We start from the raw sequence: 25,034 nt of genomic DNA on the forward strand, positions 1-25,034 counted from the left end.
GTTGTCGAAAACTCGTTCGACTAATTATACGCATAGAAAAGAGAACGTTTTATCTGTGTGGTTATAAATTCCTTAATGTGCCGGCGAGTAAGTAATTTCATGGAAACTTGTCCGTATGTTGTATCATTTATTTATTTACTACTTACTATAATGACTTGTCGTTTATTAGCTTGTAAAATTTTACTTTTGGGATGCAAAATGGTTGTCATTTAAGACGAGATAAATAGAAAAGACGACTTATGAACGTTGAAGGGGATTTGTCCATAAAATCACTATTTTTCAAAATATTCGCCGCTCCGAAAAGAGCTCATTTAAGGCCTTTACAACGCGGGAATGCATCGAACATCTTTGTGTGGCAATAAAAATGCATTTTCTTTTATTTACAGGAGGGAAGGTGCTGCAATAATGAACGGAATCAACGGCCAGCACAATGGAGGGAGTGACTCTATTAATGGCGGTGATGAGGGCCTGCCCAAGGGTTGTTGGTCCATCGGCCTCATCAATTCGCAATTTAAATACCTCACCGCCGAAACCTTCGGCTTCAAGATAAACGCAAACGGCGCCTCTCTCAAGAAAAAGCAAATGTGGACCCTGGAGCCTTCCGGCGATGGCGACAGCATATGCCTCAAGTCGCATCTCGGGAGGTAAGTAGATGTGAAAAGTGGGGCTTTGATAATGGCTTGGAAGCTTACCCTAAGCATTTCAAAATTCTTTCCTTTCACGACTACAATAGCTTTCATGGTAATTATTTTACTCATCCACTTTACTATCACCTCATCATGTGCGGAATTCCTCTTCCTGTTTACCCCTCCTATCGTATCTTCTTTAATCTCTCCCCTCTCACATATTCCTGGATGGCCCCTGTTTTCGCATCTTTTTACTATTGGATAATAATTTATAAGTATTTGTTTTTTTATAGTTCTCAATTCCTCTTTTTATTTCTCTAAGTGTTAAAGGTTCATTTATCAGAAAACGTGTTGAATTAAAAATATATTAAAATAAAGTTGAAAATAAACTATTAAAAAAAAAAAAATATATTTGAAGGGACTGATAAAGGTTGATCTATATTCCATTAAATTTTTCGCCAATTTGATTTGATAACTGTTGTTGTTTTCTCAATATTGATTGAAACTGCAAAAATTAGGAAACAAGTTATGTGATTGTTTTCATCCGGACCAAATCTCTCTCAGATCATCGAGAGTGGCGTATTGCCTCAAACACCATGATGATACCACTGGTGATTTATCCATTTCCTTTGGCATGTTCTGACGGGCGTTCCTTGCAGGTACTTGGCGGTGGACGCGTTCGGGAACGTGACGTGCGAATGCGAGGAGCGTGGTGAGTCTGGCGCGCGCTTCGAGGTTTCGGTGGCGAGCGACGGCAGCGGCCGCTGGATGCTGCGCTCCCTCACGCGCGGCTACCTGCTCGCCGCATCCGCAGACAAGCTCACATGCTCGGCGGGAAAGGCGGGCGCCGTGCCGTTGCCCGCAGAGCTGTGGCACGTGCACCTCGCCGCCAGACCACAGGTCAGTGTCACTACCGCCCATTCGCACGCGAAACCGACCGATATTCAACTGATTGCCCAATTTGATGTATAGTAATGCTCACCAATCGAGTTTGTTGCTCTTTATTCTATCCAATGTTTTTAGAAATTTGAAGATTTTATAGAGGTTGGAATGCTATAATAGTGGCAATACTAGTAGCAATTAATTATTATGAAAGTACTCTACCGATTAAGGTCGGTTTCCATGGAGTATTTAAGTATTATTCAGGCAGTCTCCTCTTATTTCATGCACTTCCTTCTTAAAATCACATTAAATATATTACTTAATGCTTGAATATTTTAGTTATCACGTCAATTTTTTTCTCATATTTTTTTCTGGAATGAAATCGGGAGTTATTTTTATCTTTTACTAAGCACCGTGATTTAAACTTTTTCCTTACACAAATAGTGTACCGTGGGTCACGAATAGGCAATTTCACTACCTACCTCACGAAGAAAATCCTTCCAAGTTCCAATTCCTTGTAGTTTATTTTCATTTTTACGAACTAATCATCTTTAAAAATCCTTTTTTAACTTCTTGTCCATCGGCATATGTAGACTCGCTTGCGAATACTGAGATATTGAGATTATTTTCCTACGGAAAAAATAACCGAGGTTTCTTATAAGCCTCTTGTTTTTAATTAATGATGACATACATTTTGTATGCATTATTGTGCGGACATGTTTTGAACCAGTCGGTCCAATTAAATATTTATAGCAAGCTTGACAACTTTTATTCTTTCTTTCCGCACGGATATGTACTTCTCAGTCATAGTTGATGGCATTCCAATATTTACGCTAGAAAGTTATGCAAAGAATCACCGAGATATGTTTGAAGTCCCTCAATTTTAGATTCATGATGACACCCATGTGCGAATCATCGTGCTGACATATTTTGAGCTAAAACGTGTCAATTATAATTCGAGATTGGAAACTTTATTCTTTATTTCCACACGGATTTGTCCTTCTCATTCATGGTTGATAGTATTCCTCTGTTCATGCGGGGAAGGTATAAATACGAGCCGATCGCCACGGCTGTCGGCTGAAGCCCGCCGTCCACCCGGATGGTCTCGCCGGATTGGTTTTTCCAGCGTCCGCCTCGGAGTGATCCACTCTGTTCGACATGCTGATCGTCCAATGGTCGGTCTCGTTGCAGGTGAACATCCGCTCGATCGGCAGGAAGCGCTTCGCCCACCTCTCCGAAGCGCTGGACGAGATTCACGTCGACGCGAACGTGCCGTGGGGTGAGGACACGCTCTTCACCCTCGAGTTCAGGGATGCCGCCTCGGGCAGCGCCGGCAACGAGTCCGGACGCTCCGGATACGCCATCCACACGTGCAACAACAAGTGAGTACATATATACGTGCATACATCCATTTGCCACTATGTTCCCCCCACCCTCCCTTCAGATTCACTCTCGACCCTTTTAAATTTACTTTTCGCGAATATGGAGAACGCTCCCATTCATGCCCGCGCATGTTTGGAGGTCATGCCGCTATTTTCCTTTTAAAACGCAATCATCCCGTGGAATTTTTTACGTTGTATGCGGAAAGCATTATGCCCCTCTCTTCGGCAACATCCCCTACTTCTGTTTGTTTACGTGTAGGATTGTATATATGCGTAGGATGTATACGTTTGATTGTGTGAAAGATATGGTGATGTATCGAAACTCGAAAAGGAACTCGATCGTAAGTGAAGACAAAAATGAAATAATTTTTTTCTGAATTTCCCATTTTTCCTAAAATTAATGCAAAATTATAATTAAATGAAATGCTTGATGACACGTAAACCCTTTTTAAATTAATGATAATTATCCTACCAAATTAATGCAAATTCGCCAATGAAATCATTTGATCTCTATACTAGCTTCTGCGGAGTTAATCGACTTAGTCGCCTCCATTAGAATAAATGGGAAACGGATATAAAATTAATTGGATAATTGTTTGGTTCTCGGGGGAGGGAAGGCTTGGCGTAATTCGTCATATTCGCATATGTACAAGCTATCTTAATGACAAGGCCAACGCGAACTTTAATATTTTACGGTGTACGTATTGCTTGGTTGGATGCCGGATAATTTTTGCCGCTACAATCACTTATAGATTGAGGAGACTTTAAATTATCGCACCAATGCATCATTCTTACCATGGAATTATGGAAACCCTTTTTTATAAATGTTGAGTCTTTGTTTAGGAATGGGGAGTTAAAACTTAATAAATGAGTGAGTATATCATCCATAATAATCGATACTTTCTCAATAGAAATAAAAATTATACTGTGTAACTTTAAGTAATTGCTGAATAATATGTTAGCTATTCTAAATGCTGTGAGTTCTAGGTACTGAATCTCTGTTTTAATGGGAAGAACGGGCATCATTCATGATTAATTTTTAATGCCTTTTTCTTAATCTTGGTTTAGTGGTAGGGACATTTTTAACGCCATCTTTTCCCATTAGCATATATTTTTACAATCTATCGTGCTTGTCGATTTTATTTCCCGTCTTATCTTGGACTATTATTCTATTTTAACATATCGAGGCATGCTTGGTTTTTATTTTTCATCCGCATGTAGTCTGCACTGGAGTCAGCTACTTCTCAACCCAACTCCAATGACTCGTCCAGCTGCGTTTGCTGATATTTATGTATTCATAGGCGATAAAACAGGAGCGACTTCCGTCGTCCGTTTAAGCTGCTCATCTTGATAGGGACGTGAATGAAACCCGTGGTCTGGCTCATGCACTCATCCTTATCCGCAGAGATTGGAGGTCGGTCGGGCAGTGGAAAGCATTTGCGCCCTCCTTCCATGCGTCGTGGCTGATATCGTAATTCCTCCCCCTCACTCCTCACCGCTGGCCATTAGTAACGCTCTCCTTAGCTCCTCTTCAACCCCTCTCCAGTCGGACTGGATCTCCTTTCATCCCTCCACCTCTTTTTTCCCTCCCACCCCTCCTACGAGTACGTATCCCCGTCTTGAAGGGGGTAAAAAGACCTGCCAACGACACATGTACGTGGACCGCAAAACTGCGGGTGTTTGTCCTGTGAAAAAAACAACTTTATTTTTTACCCCAAGTTGTTACCGTTTCACTAGGTACTTGCTGAATAAATAAATTTTTGCGGTCCCTTGAGTAGGTACGCATCTTATTTGATTTTTCCTCCCCCATTTCTCTCACGCTGTTGAGCATCGTGCAGTGGTGTTCTGCTTGATTGAACGCGTGCAAGTCGCTCACGAGTATTCCTCTGAACGGATACTCGGTAGATTGCTTGTTTTTGCATTTGGACAAACGAGCGTGACCAATCGTCTAGACCTTCCTTGTAGTACCTCATACAGCTTGCTCCATCGCGTTGAAGTACCCGCATTTGCGGATATGTCAAAACGCTTCGGTATTGACTTCATTCGAGTCTCATAGTCCTCAATGAAGAAATTCATATACCTGGGATGATATCGTCTTGCTTATGCTCAATGAATCTTTATTTGCTGGCATTAACAAATATGATGATTGGTGTGAACATTTTCATCGTTGTTAGAACTTGTTAGATAGTGTAGTCATGTTAGAGTGATTAGTTCTTTTTGCTTGCCCCTTTCCGTCGACTGCATCCGTTGTGTGTATTTATTTAAACAAGTGCTTACCTTCTTTGGATAACTTGTCAGCTCCCTTTACAGTATGTGGCATTTAATGTCTCCTGCTGAAATTCTTGCCTAAGGCCCTAATGCATTTCTATGTCAGAAGTGTGAATTAATAACATTGGGCTATTTATAAATGAATCTAATGGTCATCAGATTTACTTGAGGCGAGTAATTATCCTGGTTAACACTGCTAGTGAAGAGTTTCTAAGCAACTATTTTGAATTGACGATCTACATTTTTTAAGTGGTTCTTTGAACAATCCTGACCCCATTTTAATGTAAGAAATCATCCATTGATATTAAATTAATTATGTTACTGCCAATATTGTGTGTGTTTTTTTATTAATCCAATATTGACTCGAAGTGACTGAATCATACGCTTGGGAAATTTCTGATTGTGTGCTTCGTTCTCGCAGGTATCTTCACCGCGAGGGTAAGCTCCACGACTCCTTCAGCAAGGAGTGCCTCTTTTCGGCCGAGTACCACGGAGGTTTCTTGGCACTCCGCGACCGATCCGGATATTACCTGTCGCCCATCGGCTCCAAGGCGGTCCTCAAGACACGATCCCAGTCAGTTACCAAGGACGAACTTTTCTCCCTCGAAGATTCGCTGCCCCAAGCCAGTTTCGTGGCCGCCCTCAACTCCAGATACGTCTCAGTCAAACAAGGTGAGTAGTATGCCGCCCCAAAGAGTATTTCCAGGTTACGCGAAGTTCTCGAGTGTCCCTCAAGTCTCTAGATCCTTCCCTAAGAATTTTGGTGATATTCCTATTCTTGTGAAGCTAAAATTATAGTTCGCGAACTGTGACTTTGGAATATCAGGAAATATGCTTTCCACTCCGAAGAAATGAAGATGTCAACCAATCCACTGCAATACGAAAACCAATGTTTCCAATCCAATTCCAGAAGCTTCTTCTCCGAAATGATAGTGCTTTGGTTCATTTGGAGGGCACACGTCCTGGCGAGCTATATTACCTTGGGTAATCGATGCCAATGGCACATTTCGACGGATTTATTTTAAATGTTTATATTTCCTGTGGAAGAATTACGACATCGTTCGACTTCTTAGATCTGTAACCATGATACTATTTGATATTTCTTCCGTCTACCCTCGACATTTGTTCTATCTGCTCACAAAAGTGTGAACAAGATATTCTTTTTGAAATTCCTCCATTTCTAAATGAAGAAAGTGGAATGATATTCGAACACTGATAAATTCCATAATAATAAAGCAGGATCTCTTGATTCACCAGCGAGCTCATCGTCTTAGGAAGCGGATGCTCCTTGTATCTCAGCTGATTTGATGCCACACGGAGCACCAACGGATTCCCTAATTCCAGCTATCTAATCATGAATCACCGCTGAATAAGCGATGTATTTAGTACTCCGAAAAGAAAGGACTGAAGGAATGCCTAGAATAACGCTGACATATCTGTTTACCCTGCGCGACTCCCTTCCGCTGATAATTGGCTTCATATCTCAGTGAGACGTAAACACATTAACCCTAAACTTTGGCCTCATGTGATCTCATTTCAATGGATCTCTAGGATGTTATATTGACTAATATACTGTACCAATTTGGAAAAGGAATATGTTGTCCGTCACCCGTAAACCTTTTGGCCAGAAGCGTCAGGAACAAGTGCTTATGCCCAATTTTGGCGTAAACACGTATCCAGCGGGTGTTTGTCTGGTTTCTTGTTTTAAAAACAGGCCTTGTGCTTCAGGGCGTCGTCGGTCGGGTAAACACTCCGCTGTGCGCCGGAGCATCAGATCGTTAATGCCTTTGACGCCCAAATGAGACGCAGTTTTTTCGTGGGTCTCCCGTGAGAGCGGAGGCAGCCTCAACGCTTTCGGTCGCGTGCCGCCGCGAAGGAAAGGGAAGGAGAAAAAAGTTGACGCAGTCACGGGGGCGTGCGTTGAGCTCTTCATTTTTTCCGACGTCCGGGGACTCCGGGGAGGAGAGGAGACCACCAACCACCCCACCATGGCTCCTTCCGCCTGGATTGCGATGGCGTTTTGTTTCTCAGCGGGCTGATTGCTTTCCCAACGCTGCCGCCGTGCGAGGGAGGCTTCGCGAGGAGGCATTGGCCGCTGCCGTTTTTTTTTGTTTCCCATAAAGCGTCCTTTGTAAATTTACCCGCGTCTCCTTTAGTGCAATTTTTCGTTCGAGCCGCCCTTTCTCTTCCCTGTTCACGTCGCGGCGTCGGCTCCCGTTCTCGGCTGAGCGGGTGAACCCAGTCGCGTTCAAAATGAAGAGCTTCAATTTTGCCCTAAAGTAATTTTATTTTTATCGCACGAATTTGTTAAAATTGCCACTGCCAGCAGATGTTTCAGCATTCTGTGGTTGGTTGTTACTATTATCTTCGTCTCAATATTAAAATTAGAGCAGTAACAATTCAAGCTATAAACCAATGGAAAGGAACGTTGCACTCGCAAAATTAATCGTATTACTCCTCACCGAATCCCCGAATGATCCTTAAAACAGTTATTTTTACTTCATGAATTCTTTGAAAACTTTAGATGGTGAAAAGTCACTCTTCTACGCGTAGCTATGGGGCTTAGTGATTGAAAATTCCACCTTCATCTTATGTTTCATGCCTGTAATCGTAGCGATGGATGCTAATTACCTCATGAAGGGGTCATCTTTTAAATGACCTGTGAGCGGAAGAGTGAATGTGTGCCCGTAGCGCATCTTGTTTCATTTGATGCCCGACGGTGATACCTAAGCGGATCTGCTAACTTCCTCGCTCTGTAGTGACTCGAGCGTCTATTTATTTACTCTCGGGGAAAATGGTCTCTTTGGGGTCGCATAAATAATTGCTTGCTCCGCAGACTGGGGGCAATCTGTTCGGGTTTAACGTGTTGAGAGACCTTTCCGCTGCTTTCGTTCGAGAAGGGCTTTGCGGGGAATGAAAGGAGGTTTGTGCTCCCGTGGGGCGCGCGCCCTGTTGAGAGAGGAGGAGGGTTTGGTGGTTGGCTTTAGGGCGCCCTCTTCTCGCCACTCTTTTGTGGCGGAAGTGGCGGAGTTTATGTTTCGTCTCCAAGAGAGCAGTTCTCCGTTGTATGAAGTTATTTTCGGATAAGTGTTGGTTTCTCGGAACATCCGCCTTTACACCTAACTGGCACTCCTCTTTGCACGTAAAGTTAGGGGAGTACATGTTTTGTGGTTACACAATTTGGCATTTGGATAGTTTTTGCTCTCTTTGGCTCTTGTTTACTCGATGGGGGTGACTTCATAGTCTGAATGTGATTAAACGATCTTCCTCCTCAAATTAGGTGGCATGAAATTTAAGTTTTCCAAATTACCGGCTGCCAATTCTTAAATCGAAAATAATTACCGATAAATAAGCAGTATTCAAGCAGCCACCGTTCCGTGAGCCGTGTTCTTGACTTCCTTGAATTTCATGAACTTCGAATACATACTCATATCCGCGAGCACTCAAATGATTATGCGACTCATTTACTGCACAAGTAGCGTATCAGCTGGGGTGTTGCTTTTTTTTAGGGTATCTCCCTGCGCGTGCTCCGTTTCTGGAATTTCCCCGATGCGTCGCGTCGCTCTATCTGTTGACTGTGGTATCGTCAGCGTGTGCGAATGTGAAGGACGATTGCCGAACCAGAATTCGGCGTTGACACGCGAGAATTTCCCTCATTTAGGTCAAAAATGAAAGTATTATTCGGATGAATCTGGAGTTAGCTGCACCATCAGAGGAAAAAGAGGGGGGGATGTGTGAACATGTATTTTAATATTATTGTATTGTATAAAATTTTTGATCCTACAGTTGGAGTCGTATTAATTGATGCCGTACCTCTTCGTGTGATTCACGTCTGATGGCATTCGGGAAACCAAATATCAACCCATTGAATCTAGAGAGTGCGCATGTTGGTAATGACTTGTTTGGCAGTACAATGGTATTTCCGTTTTCCACTCTCATGCAACATGAACTACGCCGAATGCATGCGTATACTTATATGTTCTTTATATATGGAGGTCGGTGGAAAGAAAGTTTTTCTTGCCCCTCACTGGCAATTCAAATTTCTCTTCTTTCTCTTGTTGGCAGTGTAAACATGTGTAACCATCCGTTTTTGAGGGCGGATATGTTCCTTGAGAGCTCGCGTTCGTCCTCTCTGTCCCACCCCGAAGCCCACCTGTGAACACTCTTGTTTTCTATCGAACTTGATGTCGGAACTCGGTCGGGACCGCGTCTCGTCCTCTCCTCGTCCGTTTCTCACGTAACACGGGGTGAGGTCAAGGCGCTTGCCGGCTCGATGTTCGCCGCCTGAGAAATCGCTCTCGGATCCACACGGGGGTCGGCCGACCGTGAATCCGCCTCTCGCGTGACTCGACTGAGGGTGGAAGGGGGAGGAGCGGTGCCGCGCCCGAGTGCGCTGAAAGTGCATTGCGACGCCCGTGCATCGATTGCAGTGCCGCCCTCGAGCCGGTGCATCTTGTCGTGGGTCGCTTCTGTTGCTCATTTCGCCCGGGACCGGTGTCGGGGATGTTTTTAACCCGAATGAAGATTAACAACCTTTGTACATTTTCACGGAATTATTTGGAACGACGCATTTTAACGCTAAGGCCTCATTCTCGAATAGATTCTCGAGTACTCGTGTATATTCTCGAGTACTCAAGAATAAGAGAAAGGTTGATTTGGATAGGTAAGGGTTGAGCTAGGGGTCGATGTGGTCACCCAGGGGCCCCGGCAGCGACGCGATCTGGTCAAGGGGCCTTTAAGGGTAAAATCTTCCATTAAAAAAGTGAAATAAAACATTTACGTGAGCATTTTTCACAATTCTTACCAAACATCTCAATTTAAAGTATTAAATTATAGTTTTTTTTCGGTTCATTTGATGTCTAAGCAAACTGTATTTTAATATGTGAAAATTTCTCGAAGTTTTCATGAGACAAAGAGGTATGCGGCCCGGAAGTTAGAATTTTGAATTTAAAGAACTTTCGCTCACAAGATATTCGAGTGCACGGGATGGTCAGAAAAAATGCATCATGCAGGAACTGGGGCCTCGAAGGGCAGGGGTTCCCTCGGCGGCGATTTCCACCCTCCCTGGCCAGGACGTCCCTGGTTCAGCTAATCATAATTTAATCCATAGTCGTGTAAATCTAATTTATTAAGTGTAGGGATCAAGATTCCTTTGGACTCCTCGCACTGCCAGGATTTTCGTAGCGATATTTGCGGAATATACGGAAGATCCTAATTTAGTTCGTAACAACAATGTTCATTCATTATTTTTCCAACTGACCTTAACAATAAAATAAGTCATTAAAAATATTTTATCGGCGTGGACCGTCCATTTTATGTAAATATTTAAAGAATCGTATTTTGTCACTTAATTCTAATGATATAAAGTTTACAATTTTAACCAAAACCCCTTGGCACTTCAAATGCATAAAATTAATTGAATTTCAGCGCTGTATCTCCCTCTATACATATGATGCTCCTAAGTTTACATATTGGTCGCCCACTATAGAAATACCGTGTGTTATTTCAAGTTCAGTTTCTCACAATTGATTTGGAGTCCTTGATTAGGCCCAAGAGTTCTGACGGCGACGACGTAAGTGCGAAAAATTAGTGGATTAGTGGCAGTCGACGCTGCAGACGTCATAAGGAACTTCTCGGTCCGTGGGGCTCATCTACTCGAAAGCATTTGGGAATCGGAGTGGAGCCAAAAGGGTTGTTAACTGTGAGCCGCAATTATTTTGATTAATTGGTTTCCGCCTTTTATGGAGCAGAACGTTTTAAGTTTGAGTGAATGCCCAGGCTTAAATATAATTCGTAATTCTCATCGCATTTCAGAAGAAGAGCTTCCGTTCCAATCGCTTCCGCGTACTGAACAATGATAGGATATGACAATTGTAGAAGCACTGTGCTAATGATGAGTGTATAGAAATACCTCATACGAATTTAATGTTTGTATTGTCTGTTAATTAATTAATGTATACTCTATGAGCACACGCCCGGTTAAATCAAGATGTGTAGATTCGTACCACAGATTAAATCGTTCTCTCAGAGTTACATCAGCTGATTTTTTCGTTCAGGTAGGAAGATATGTCTTTGAATGTTAAATTGAATCATGGGAATATTTATTAGTGCATGAGATTAGAAATGTCATTTGGGGGATGACGTCATGTGGGATAATTTCGGCAGAGTTATCTATGCTGCCGCGACTCCATGAGATTAAATTCGATAATTGCGTGGCCATGTGGAATTCTGTAAGTGATGCAGAGCACCCATGACATTACTGTTAATTGCGTTGAATACCACATGTATTCTCTTAATTCACATTTAAGCATTAGAGAAGCTGTCGAGTCTTGCCTGGAGTAATTAGCAATTTCCCAACGAACTCTACGTGGAACGTGAATGGATAGTATGGTATTAAAAAATGATACGCATCGGTAGATATTTGACCATTCTGCTGTGAATAGTTTACCTGTAATTTTTGCGTTTAAAATTAATTAATCAGTTATTGGGCCGTAACCTCTTCCTTTTATTCATAATTAGTTCCCATTTCGACAGGAAAGGAGATTGGATAAATGGTACCCTTATTTTACCTTACCTCTGTCATGATCTGCCTCTATTCTGCATGTTTCCTCGCAATTCTGTGATGTGAATTCGAAAAAATGTGGAATCCACCGACGCCGATGCTTGGGGCTTACGACCATGTATCGATTTGCATTTACCTCTTCGTCCCTCTCCGGAAAAGACGCTGAACGGCTTCAGATTCCCGTCTCCTTCCGTTCAGGAGGAAATGAGGAGGGTCAGGCGAGAGGGGCAGGGGGTAGTTGATCGAAGGGGGTAGGTGGTGGAAGGGGAATTCATTCTTCTCCATCTGCTCCATCCCTCCACACCCATCGCGCATTCTATTCGTTTGTCTACTTTGCCTTCCACCGGCAAAAGGGGGTGGCTTCGCACCCCATTGACCGGCACTCCCACCTCCTCCACCGACTCTCTCCCCCGCTCCACAGTAGTCGCCATTCATCGTTCAGACGCTTTAATTAAAATAGAAAGGATTCGCTCGTTACTTTGGTCCCTCTTCCGTGCGGCTGCCCCTTGGCCATCGAACTTTCATCTTTCTTGAAGAACATTCAGCAGCGGGACGCTTTTAAATGCTTGTACGCGAATCGACGTCTCCTTCCTCATCTTATCTCGGCCTCGTTTACTCTCTCCCCATCTTGATTTGATTCCACGGCTCTAAGGATTGCGGATATCCTTTTCTTTTTCTAGCATTGCTGGCTCCCTCCTTTCGACTCTTTGTCTTCGTTCGAAATCTTGAGAAAGCCTCTGGGAATTCATCACATCATTCCGGGGGGTTCTGTTTAAATTCTCCTATTCAGTCTGAAATTATTTGAGTCGATATTGGTAGAGTATAGCAGTTTCCTTTGTAGAAATAATCCGTAATTATATTATAATTCATTAAAATAAATATTGTCCCCATCCCATGGTCGGAGTGGTTGCTCCTAGTTCCTACTGAGCGCAGCGGGTGTTGTTATCCCTCCATTTTAAACTGTTATTAAGTCAAGTTAACTTGAGCGTTAGTTTTACTTTAAGTTTTTGTTATTTCTAGACATTTGATGTTAGGTCTAATTTTTTTTCTCTGAACAATTATTATAAAAGATCAAATGATAAATTTGGAAAATACGTAATTTAATTGGAAAACTTCCCGTGATACAAAGTGACGTACGACTGGTTTCGAAATCGGTTTTAGCAATTTCTGATCGTCATGCCATCAAACTGGCATTTGATTCCGGATATTTTTAAAGGATCTCACACCCCTGAGAGAAGCTTCAAAGCCACCTGTATATTATGCAACATCGTGTCTATTAGAAGCACATCTTGCCTCCTCTTGATTCAAGTACTACTTTATATTTTGAGTAGTAATCAACCGCTAGAGAGAGTTAATTGGTGTTCTATGAAGCAGCAGTGTTTTATGAAGAATAAAATTTACCGTTCATCATCATGATCGTTCTACTTACAGTGATTTATCTTCTATATCAAGAATACACTTATGGTTTAATTAATGTGGATTAGAAAATGGACTCGAAATTGATGAAATAATAAACGAAGAACCTTGCTCTCGAATTGACGAACACTTTCACTCCATTGTGGTACCGTCAGACGGCAAGTAAAAGGGTTATTTAAACTTTGCTTTGTTCTGAGTGCCTAATTATCCTTAAGTGAACGAAGACAGTCGTCAATGAGTAACTTCGCGGAAAAAGTTAGAAATGTGAGCCTTTATTTACTCACCAAAGGGTTTTTCGCTGACTCCACCTCGTTCACGAAGTTGCAACTTACCTCAGTATAAGACTGATGTTCGTCTCATACCTATCGCTCCCGTTCTTTCTCCGTTTTTTTCTCTCTCTGCTAAACGTGCGCCGAAGGTAATTGGTCCACTCTCTCTGGTAATCTCGGAGCAATGAGGATCTACATTGTCCGTTTTTTATCCTCGCCGAAGGGTTGACAAAGCGGTGCTTTCCTTGGGGCGTTACTCTTCGACCATTTTGGGAGCGTCCTGTGTCGGCGTCTTGTGTTTCACCTTTGTCGCCGACTCCCACTTGAAGCGCTCCTTAATGAAAAGACTCGTGCGGGGTCTCCCTTTGGAGGCGAGGGTGGCCTTATGAGGAGGGGTCGCGGGGGAGGGGTGGGAGGAGTGACTGAGGGCGCCCGCCCTCGCCCTTGCATGTAGTTAACGGACGGCGGAAGGTCGCCCTCAACTTCATCTCGCAGGGCCCTCATTCTTTTGTTTTTCACTCCCTTCCCTTGTCTCAACTGATCGCTCCGTCCCCCTTACTCGACCCCGATCTCGCCCATTACGCATCCAATTCCCGGAGTGATTTTATTTTTTCCTCCCGCACACGACACCGCCTTCACCAACTTCGACTCACACCCTCTGCCATTTTTGTCGCTACTCTCCTTCCTTCCCATCTTCGCGCAGCCTTTTATCCGTCAACCATCTCATTCCCGTAATGGGGTTGCGCCGTGTCTATTTGATCGAAAAGAAATAACTGATTCCATACTATATTAGAATATACCGTTGAACGCATGGTATCCTTAGATGTTGCTTATCAGGATATCATAAGATATTTAGTACCTATGCCTAATTCAATGAATGTATTTTCAAATTAACATTTTATTGTTACATTGAGATGACTAATATATCTCCATTGTTACTCAACGAGAATGAAGTGATTCCAGTTCAACATTAACTGGCTCACTCAAGTTTTCAACCCAAATAATGGTTTGGATGGTAAATGAATCCCAGAACAGGTCATAAACGTGTGAATAATAGGCATTCAGGATAGAAGGGCCAACAATTGACTGGGTAATAACTCACTAACAAGTAATGAGATAAATGCCCACCCAAAATTTATTTCAAGTCTTTTCAAGTTATGACGCCACTTATTTTGATTTTGCATTGAAGCGGCATATATGTCGTGGTCGAAAGAAATATTTTTTGCGTTCTGAAATTGCTAATTTATAATATTTAACGCCTTTTACAGTAACTAGAGGTGGCGGATCACTGTGTTTTCAATTTTTCTCGGGGTTGATGCTTGCTTCGTATTGCTTTGGAACCTCCTTATTTTTTTCTACCCCTTTTACGAGTCAACCCCTAGTTCTCTGTCGCCACCGACCCCATAAGAGCAAACTTCCCTCCCCCCTTGCCCACCGCCTCGCAATTTTACGCTCCAAGTGACTCATTCGAGGCGGGGGGCCCCCGTGCTGGTGGCGGCGCTGCTTGCCCACCCTCCTGCCATTCATCGCCTCCGTCGACGAACCCCTTCGCCGTTTCTTCTCGGTGCGTGCTCAGTGACGCCGGGAGGTCGCAGCAGAGCACGGCGTGTTTCGCGGGAGGCGCGTGCGAAACCTCTTCCCCCACCCCTCCATCCTCCTCCTTCAATGAACCCCCCCCCCCCAAGCACGCTCGCTCTCCATCTGTATGTGGTCGTCTCCGCACACATCGCACACTTTCCTTACGTCCTGCCCTCCTGCCACCTATAAGGGGAGGGCTCCCGACACTTCTCTCTTCCACCCCCATCGCTCGCGTCCTCTCTGTATTATCACTCGCCCCCATGTCATTGCGTCCCTGAGATCCAGCTCTTTTTTTAGTCTGCATGCGAGAGAATCAAGGGCGTAGCTTCGGTGGCACACATTTAATCCGTCGATTTTGTCCCGTTAAAGCGGGAAAATGAAGCAAAGCGATGACGAAGAAGTCCGATGCGAGATGACTTTTTAATCCGTCATCCCAAATTGTTCCCGGAAAGGTGTTCTTATAGCTAAGTATTCTTTTTTCATTGTTTTTTAAAAATAATTTCATATGGTTTATCTTACATTGGCTTCCTCAGACATACTCTTTAATTCTAAGTAAGTATTCATAACGATTGAAAAAAATGTTTTCTGGGGGATAGCGGTTGCTGGGTTAGGATATATTTTGGTATGTGATTTAGGCTTCATACAAAGTGAAATTTTTGTATGAAGGCCGTGAATTTCTCTTCAGTAATGTAAGAAATGTTCATGTTTCGGTCCTCTGGTTGATGTGGGCTTAGATTATCTGGTAAATGCATAGCGTAATGAGATTCAATTCATGCTGGCATGCAAGTAAAACGACTCCCATAAAATGAATAAGCTCATGGAATTAATTCCATGTTTTATAAATCGTTTTATAAGTGAACGCAGTGGAGCAATGAAATACTAAGTACTACCGAGGATAATAGGGTTGCTTGTGTTTCCTGCAGCACCTAATTTGTAATTATTCATCGTAAATGTTGATGGTAGTTATCCTTTTTGTAAAACCGTCCAGAATACTATTTCAAAAGGTCGGATGTTTCGCCAATTCAAAGTCGTCAGTCTTACGACATATCACTTCCAATTCATTGAGTCCTCCGATAGCTAATTTTCTTATTTTGCTGTATTTAAAATAATTATTTATTCATTGCCTAAGTTTAGTGGAAAATAAAATGAGTAGACCGGGGTATTAAAGGGAAAGGACGGAGATAAATTTATAGGAGACGTAAGGTGAAGGATAGTGGTTTCTCCAAGTAGCTGCACATATGAATGAATTAGAGCTGTATGGATAATATATTTTCGACGAACAGTACTTTTTTTTCGATCTTTAAGTCATAGATCTTAAAAATACCAGTTATTTAAAGGATTCTTACCGAGTATCAACCTATTGAATTATTTTGTAACCCTGCTACCGAGGACTGTGACTTGCTGTGTGTGGAATGGTGTCTTGTTGCAGACTATCGATGCTTCCACAGGCTGAGCCTCGTCTCTTTTTCTGATGACAGACACATGTGTTCCTTAGTTCAGCTGGGATCCCGTGCCTCCAACGCCTCAAGCATCTCGCACCCCCGCCGTGCAGCCGCATTCCCCCCTCTCCTTTAGGCACACTTCTCCCTCCCCCATGCATCCCCCAACGACAGTTGTAGCGAAAACCAATGGATATGAATCACCTTCGCTACTCGAATTTCCGTCATAACTTTATACTATCGTCCCCAATATTCATAATGAGCGTCAGTTGAAACCAAGCATGCATAGACACTGGCTAAAGTAAAAAAACCTGTAATGAAGAACCTTTAAGTGAGTGAATGATTCTCCTCACTGTTTTGTTAATGTAGTCCATCGTCCCTGAAGTTGATTGGATCCCATTTTCCCCATTAATTTCAGTCTCTTCGTATCTGCGTGATAATTCCTTTTTCACGTAATTCAATGCCAGCTCTACGTACTACGCACTTGGTTCATCAAAAGTAGTCTTCTTCAGCTATTCTCACCCGTACTGAGACGACTGTCTTCAATAGGTCCTTTTGCCTTAAAAATATCGCAATTTTTGATTTTCTTCAAAGTATTGGAGTACATTATGCGCTCTCATGCTCTTCTCAGTGCGTCTCAGTTAATAATTCAATAAAATCTCTTAATCTTAAAGTATTCCTCTTTTGCACTATAGTGTTAAAGCATAATTCCTTCCTTTGATGCCATTCATCTTGCATTAGCATAGAGAAATAACTCCAAATACGTGGTAAAGTTATTTGATCCCTTATCATCAGATCATTCCCTTTTCATTAAATCAATTCTTTTAGCTAGAACTTGGTATTTTTGCTACGAGGTGGTGCATATCAGGATCTTCAAAGCAAAGGTTGAAGTTAAAGTGAGCATTTGTGGCTGAAGACAACAAAAATGAACGATAAATCATAGGGTGAATGTTGTGAACGTCAAATAATATAGTTTTTCAGTGAATGCTTATGAATTGTTGAAACTTTGGCGTTTAGGGAAGGGCAAGGAGGATGTCTTTCATCTACCGTCAAAGTTTCCTTCGAGAATCAACTATCGTTTCCTCATCTTCCAACATTCTTTGGTGATATCAAGTGCAACTCAGGATAGACTGAGCTCTCACTCTCGAGGAAATTGCCCCTGAGAATGCCCGGCTCGTTGGCTGCGAGAACGGAGCATTGGTTACTGGTTCGCTGAACGCTTCTTTGCCCCCAGGACGGGTAGCATGCTCCCAGTCTGTAAGGCAGACGATGTGGTCGCGGCTTCACGCCATCCCCCGTCCCTCCCACACACTCACTCGCATTGAGGGCTGTAGCCGCGAGCACTCTTCCTGAGCCTCCTAACCCTTTCCGTCCCCTCTTCGGCCTCGTAAACAAACCAACAAGACCATCCTCACACTTGCGCCTCGCCCCCCTGCATCCCTTCTCTTGCCTTGCTTGTTTACATCTGTCATTCGTATTAATTTGCCGTCGATGGGAGTAGCAGGGAAGCTAGAGGGCGTATGAGGGGAGACCACCTCGCTTCTCGGGAAGGCCTCTTCTTTTTCTTTTCGTTCTTCATTTTTTACCTCTCATTCTCGACTCGGGCCGGCGGCGACTCATCTCTCCGAGTGAGATGGTGAATTACGGTAGTCGATAATTGCGTCCTTATCGACATCGGTCCGTCGTTCCTCCTCGTCCGTTTATTCGCCGGAGATCATTCATTGGTGGTGCGCTCGCTGGTGAGCAACTCGCGCATTGCTGGTGGGTGACCGTGCAGATCGTTCCGCCGAGATGAATTTCCCGTGGCCAGACCAGATTTAATTTGCGGACGCACGGGTTAAGCCTGGCTTGTAATTGCAATTACTTCACCTCCCCGAGGATTCACTCAGGGTTATCGCTCATCGGAAATGCTTTGTCTTCAACTCCACGAGAAATCAACTTGCGAATTTTGCTCCAGAAAGGAAGCCCAATAGGATAGATCAAACGGTTTTTTCACTTCTAATTAGTCTAGTATTGCATTTTTTTAACAGATAATTATGTAGAGAATGGACTTTGGATATTTTCTATTGACTGATTCCTTGGGTTTTATGTAGCTACATAGTCTGGCCTGCTAATACAATACTCCCTGGAAGATCTATTTAGTTGATGTTAATCGGCTCGATTATCAGGTAGATATGTTTTGAATATTCATTTGACACAATTTCATCTATGATTTTGGTAGATCATGTTATCAAGTTTACTTTAAATTCAAATTTATCTGTAAATTACTCCGCTTGTTTAGCTTAACAATTAATGTGGAAATCTTTGGCGATGTTTTAGTGTCAAAGACCTTGTCAGGGGCGGATCCAGGATTTCTTTCTGGGAGGGGCACAAGCAAGGCCGTATCCAGGATTTTGTTCAGGGGGGGGCACAAGGATACCTCGTCATACAAAACGAACGAAATGATAATGGGACCGTATTAAAAATCTAGCATATTTTTAAGGGTCTGGGGGGGGGCACGTGCCCCCGTGCCCCCCCCTGGATCCGCCTATGGACCTTGTCACTCATGACGTCTCTAATATGACAGTGTGTAGTTCATTTTCATAGTCTTCAAACGGTTTTGACCGTCGTGTCTTTTTATTACGTTTGTGAAAGAGTGCGGTGACTTCATGCGTGGAGCCTTCATAGTGACACCGTATTCATTACATATCTCGTGACACTCGCTTCTCCTCGACTTTTCTGTGGCTTGAAGGAGAGGCCGTCTTCCGTTGACTGCTGCCGGAACCGTATGGCTGCTAGACCAGTGACTGCGGAACCGTACGGCCGCTCTTGTGACGTCACCGATCTCCATAAAGAATCGAGTTGGAAACCGTGGAAGTTGCCTCTCGTCTAAGGTCAAGATCCTCTTCTCGACGTTTTCTGTTGCCTGTCACTTTTTTCCTCATTCTAGTGCAAATCCGATCGCATGTAATGCGAGTTTCAGCTGAAACTTTTAAAGAAGTCATTCGTACCTGAAAAAGATATTTGACTCGTTGAATTAAAATATCATTAAAGCTGAAAATCACGCTACCCCAAAGGCTTTAAAGATCTTTTTTGCCCATTAATTTATTCCTCCTATTTTCTTCGCTTTAAAACAAATCTGTTCAGACGAGAAGTGCGGTGAAAGTGTTTTTTTTTCTAGCACTCGTCGGGGATAAGAATAAAACTAGCATTTTCCGTTTGTTGGAATCTTATGTTTTTCTTTTATTCACCTTCTCAAGTGATCACATTTGCTCTTAACCCCGTCCGCAGCCCAAGAATGCGGACGTACCCTGCTGACGGCCTTGTTCACTTCTCATTCTCTTCTCGCAAAATCCGGTTTCAAAGCGTCCATTTATTCCAAGGAATTCTTCGCTATCATTACCATTCCCCTGTAGTCGTCTTCTACTTTATGATTTCTCCATGCCCCCTACGAAAGTCTCTCCTGTGCGCGACGATTGCACGATTTCTTCAGGATTTCCCCGGGTTTGGGAGGAGTGGATATCGCCTCTTCAAATCGGCCAGTTCCAAACAGTTCTTCGCATGATACATAAACGCCTCTCCATTCCGTTTCGGTAGCACTCCCGGCTCCAGCAGTAAGAAGTCGTCTTGCAGATATGCACTTTGACCTTTGTATATGTAGCTGTTAGGTTGTTTGCGCCACAGTGAGGGGTTTGGGTCCCTTGGGGTGGACGCAGGAAATTTCCCTTGGGGGAAATAGTCGCGCCCCGACGTGAATACGACGGCGAGGGGAAAGCTGACGATGGAGGGATACCCTAGGAAAACTTGTTTGCTCTTAATCTTAGAGAGTATCGGTTTTTACTGGAATCAAGGATTGCGTATAGGTACACATAGAGCCCTCGACCCTGTAGCTTCATTTAAGCCTAATTTATTTGTTGATATATTTGGGCACAAAAAAGTACCAATTCATTTATGCAACGCATGTGACTTCGGAATAGGATTGTAAACGCTTTTGAGCTCTCGCATGGTGGAATTGCCTTCAGGGGCGAGCAAGATCTTTGAGTTTTGCTCATAAAATATCGTATATATGTATGTATTTATTTGAATAGAAAATTTCGAGTTACTCAAGTTTGACCATACGTACATAAGCGTAATATGAGCTGGAACGTCTACTTCCGCATATTGGCTTTGCAGTTTCATGTGTATTTTGTCTCAGTTTCAAGGTTACGTACGATTTAAAATAACAAGCTTATGAAGCTGGATGTGTTAATGAAATTCAAGAAATAACTCATTGGGCCTCCTACGTTATTTTTTCGCTGGTGAAAAAAAATTGTTTGTGTGAGCTTAGACGAATCTTTATGAAGGGCAGGCTTATTTCTTTCTGGGGAACATTTTACGTCATGCTTGAATTTTTAAAATATTAGGTTTCTGATTTAGATCATGGGATCTCAATATTAGCTCCATTGATGTTTAAATTTAAGACGCGAAACGAAAGATGAAAAACTTCTTTCGAAAAATGTAAATCCCTTGAAAAAATAAGCTGCCCAAATCTCCAGGCTTCAGAAGTTTGCGTGGGGTGGGGACGCGAATTCAAATATAGAGGGATTAAATATTTTAAGAGTGGGAATAAATAGTGACTGTGCGTATTTTCTCCTCAGACTAAAATGGGGTCGTAATGGAATGCGTCCTTGTTTTTGGAATGCCCTCTGTTCTCCATCCATCTCCGCGGGGCATAGGCGATATTTTCGTGCGAAATGTGAAGATCCATCGCCGTCACACCCGCAGGTCGTATTTTTATTCCGGATGAGAGGCGGGGGGAGGAATTTTCGTGCGTTTTTGGAGCCATCTCCTCATCCCACTGGAGGCGGCGACAGGTGCGGCTTGGAGGCGTGAGTTGCACTCGATTCTGTGACGGCGCCATCCATTAGCAGGCAGGAGGCGTCGCTGCTGTCGCCCAGCTCGTTAGCACTGATAAGGCGCCACCCAGGATTTCTAGGAATCGTCCCTCAATCCTTTCCTCATAGTCATTGCTGAAGATCACATTGAAGAATTTTGAGAAATATAGCTCTTGAATCTGGACGTTTGCGTCATAATAATCTTAAGATATACAGCATCTACAATAAATTCGAGATTTTTCCTAAAATGCTATGAAGTCGTGGCTTATTCAAATCAGATTTCCATCATTTTCCTGTGCGGAACAAACTATCATTTTTTTGTATTTATTGATGCTGTGGGGATGTAATAAATTCACTATACCTATCAATTTCAGGCAAAGATTATGCATCCTATTTCTTCTGACTAAAAGATATTGAAGAACAAGGAAATCGTTTTGTTTTCTCATGCAAGCGTACGATATGTTTTTAATGTCTGATTATCTGTCTCCAGTTCCACTTGAAAAACGGCTGTGAATGTGTTTGCGCCTTTTTAATGGAGAGGAGCTCATTTCCCGAGGTAGCATTGAATGTGAGGATCATGCCCTCGTAAGGCCCATCTTCATCCTGTGCAGTATTCGTCAGTCACGCAACGTCGATTGCGGTTTTGCTCCGTTCGCAACCCAAAGATGGCGTGCCGCACGCAACGCCCCCTCTCGATTATGCACGCGAGTGTGCCACGCTGGCTCGAGAAAGTCTAAACCCGTGAAATTGTGTAATTATGAAGTTTTAGCCGTTTTTCTTCTTGTTAGTCCATGGAATTTCGTGCGAGAAACATCACCGCATCCATCGAATGGTGTTCGCGTGTTACTTTGTTTTTTTTGTGAGTGGTTTTGTTTTCCCAAGGAATTAGTTACAATTTGTTAGGAAAATTGGTTTGAAAAATTTCAAAATAATGGGATATTGAAAAATTTTGCATCCAACTTAGATCTTTTTAGATCTTAGATTTTAGACTTCTAAATAACGTCCGTGGATGATGTAGTAAATTGTCAATTTATTATTCCATCCATTCAGGCAATTCGTTTTGCATTTATAAAATACACAAAAAGTTTTACTGTGTGTGGGTGCCAGTTCAATGTCATGGAGCAATAATGTGCCTATAAGCATTTTTGACTTATAGTGGTTCGAAAATTTTCAGGAGGGTTCATATTGCATTAGTTGCATAGTTGCATTGCAAGAGCCACGTTTTCCATTAAAATTCCTGTCTCCTTTTATGACATGAATTTTGATCATTATGTTAAATTTATTGAATTAATTTCATGCTGCTTGAATATCCCTATTTGCGACAATCAGCACCAAATTCAATACCTATTACTTATAGTGCAGGTGTGATTTGATTCGAAAGCGGGCGCAAATAATCTTTCGACTGCGCATCATGACTTCGATCCCCAATTTTCTTTTGCTGATTCTTGATGTGACGATTCATAGTTTTTAATGCGTCTTATTTTCATCTGGCGTAGTCTTTCTCACTTGCGATGACAGCGGTGCTCTTTTCGCGGCCTCAATATTTTTACGCGGCTCGTATTTGGGGACGCGGGAAGAGCAGAATTTGACCCATTGTGGCGCGATTCCAAGATCCAAATGTGCCACAGCACTTGGCCCTCTCCAATGAAGCCTACGGTTTTGCTTTTAGCCCTCGCGTCATATTCGGCGTAGATTCACACGACCGAAGGTTTTGCTGCGCTTCGGGAGTACTGGTGTTAATGGAGTGATATCGGGTAATAATCCCCTCGACGCATTTCACCTGGGAGCTTCAACGCCTTCGACATGAAAAATGGCTTAGGCGCTTATCTTTCAAACCTGTAAGAAGCTACCTCGCGGAAAGGACCCCGTTGGAAAGGGACAAAAGTCTTAATGTGCACCACGAAAATTACCTGCATCTTGGGCGGCTGTGACTCGCCTTAGGTCGATAAGGGAAGATAAAAATACGTTTTTCATTACGCTGGTGCAACTCTTCACCTTTTTTCCCTGGATCATACATAATTTCCTCATATCTCTGCAATGTCGTCGATATCTGTCAAGCATTTATAATCATTCATGATCACCTTATTCGATTATTTGGCGGCTATGAAGTGTTTAGATTTGTAACTTGATATACACAAGGTAAATAGATTGTGTGAGCATTGTTTCGTCGATAAATAAATCTTATTTTCTTAGAATTCATGATTGAAAATGTATCATATTATGGAGGAGAAGACGGAAAATTCGCTTATCGTGATTTTCAATTTTTCTTAAGAATGGAGTCTATGATAATGACGAGAATGTTGCGTTCATGACGATTGATCATTCACTAAGGTACTCCTGGATCGTGTCTTAAGTATATCCTCATATCCCTGCAAGGTCGTTGATATCTTTCAAACATTCGTTATCATTCATGATTACCTTTTTCGACTACTTGATCACCGTTTAGACATGTAACTTAATCGTGCGAAAGATCAACAGAGAAAAAAATCATCCGCCTTGACCGGGATTCGAACCCGGATCCCCCGCTTTCCGGTCGAGTGCTTTAGCCAGTTAAGCGACCGAGGCGTCATTCTTCTCTGTGGATAGTGTTGGATCAAGGTGCGTATAATAGGCACCTTGGTTTTGGACACTACCGGACAAGGTGTTGTTGGACTAATGAGCATATGATGCCACAAGTAGTCCAAATCGTGCGCACAGCGCCACAGCCGGAGAGCAGGCCCGGACATAGAACACATAGAGGTGTTTGCTCTTGACTATTTTTAAGTATACCGGGATTAGCTGCGGTGATAACTTATACGGCAGTCACCCGCAATGCACAATCGTGCGAAATATCCACAGATTTGTAACTTAATGTATAAAAATGAGTGTTTAGATATGTAACTTATGTACATAAAATGTGGAAATAAAATTTATTTTATTGGAATTTGTGAACGCAAATGAGTCATATTGTGGAGGAGATGACGGAAAGTGCTTTCATCGCGATTGACTCTATTATTTTAGGAATGGAGCGGATGACGGTATTGCATTCTAGACGGCCGATGGTGCACAAAGGCAGTCGCGTCGTCCCGGGATTCTACCGAGGTCCATTTCTCTCGTCGCATCGTGCCGGAGAAATTTAACGTCTCTGTCCGCACCGCTGAAAGTGAAAGGGATTCAGTTGCGTCGTGCGCTTTCATCGAGTCACTTCATTTTCCGTTCGGGCAGGAATAATCTTTTCGGAGAAACCGCACGCGGCCGTTGTTCGGAGCTCCCCTTCAGAGCGACGAAAACAGGCGCTTTTCGGACACAATGGAAGCGCATGACGGCGACGTGCATCTCCTCCGTACCGTCTCGTCAAACCCACCCTTCGAACCATCGGTCGTGTGCCTTCATTTGTTCCAATCACTTTCTCCCGAACGCAACATGCCGTTGATCTTGTAGGTAAAGGAAAATAATGGGTTTGCCAGCTCTTTCCCACCATTTTAGCATTGAAATTTGTTAACTTTGACTAATCTGTGAGCGCGTAATTTCCCTACTTATCTATTTTTTAATATAGGAGAAGTAAATGTTCAATATCCATGAAATCTTTCAGACCTAATTCCTTAAATACGTTTCTAATAGACCTAATTCCTTAAAATATGATATATTTAAGATGAAAGTAGGTTCCAGCATTTTCCCACAATTTGTGGTCTTGCTCCAGCTCTTTGTTTCTAAAAGCAAAGTTTTGTAAATTTTAAGCATTTTTCAAGGAATAAACATTAATACCGCTACGATTTCACT

The 25,034-nt window shown here is 42.8% G+C and overlaps 1 protein-coding gene across 2 annotated transcripts in view; it reads left to right on the top strand.

Annotated features, from left to right (window-relative positions):
• The window catches only part of LOC124169841 (protein singed), a 159,038-nt gene that overhangs the window by 35,754 nt on the left and 98,250 nt on the right, over positions 1–25,034 (top strand). For both annotated transcript variants that reach the window (XM_046548632.1, XM_046548640.1), the window contains exons 2-5: positions 387–644; positions 1,286–1,526; positions 2,700–2,890; positions 5,580–5,830. In XM_046548632.1, coding sequence (XP_046404588.1) covers positions 406–644; positions 1,286–1,526; positions 2,700–2,890; positions 5,580–5,830 — 922 coding nt within the window. In that variant the 5' untranslated portion in view covers positions 387–405. The remainder of the gene's footprint in view (positions 1–386; positions 645–1,285; positions 1,527–2,699; positions 2,891–5,579; positions 5,831–25,034) is intronic.

Source organism: Ischnura elegans, chromosome 1 (genome assembly GCF_921293095.1).
Source record: "Ischnura elegans chromosome 1, ioIscEleg1.1, whole genome shotgun sequence".
Lineage (NCBI taxonomy): Eukaryota > Metazoa > Arthropoda > Insecta > Odonata > Coenagrionidae > Ischnura > Ischnura elegans.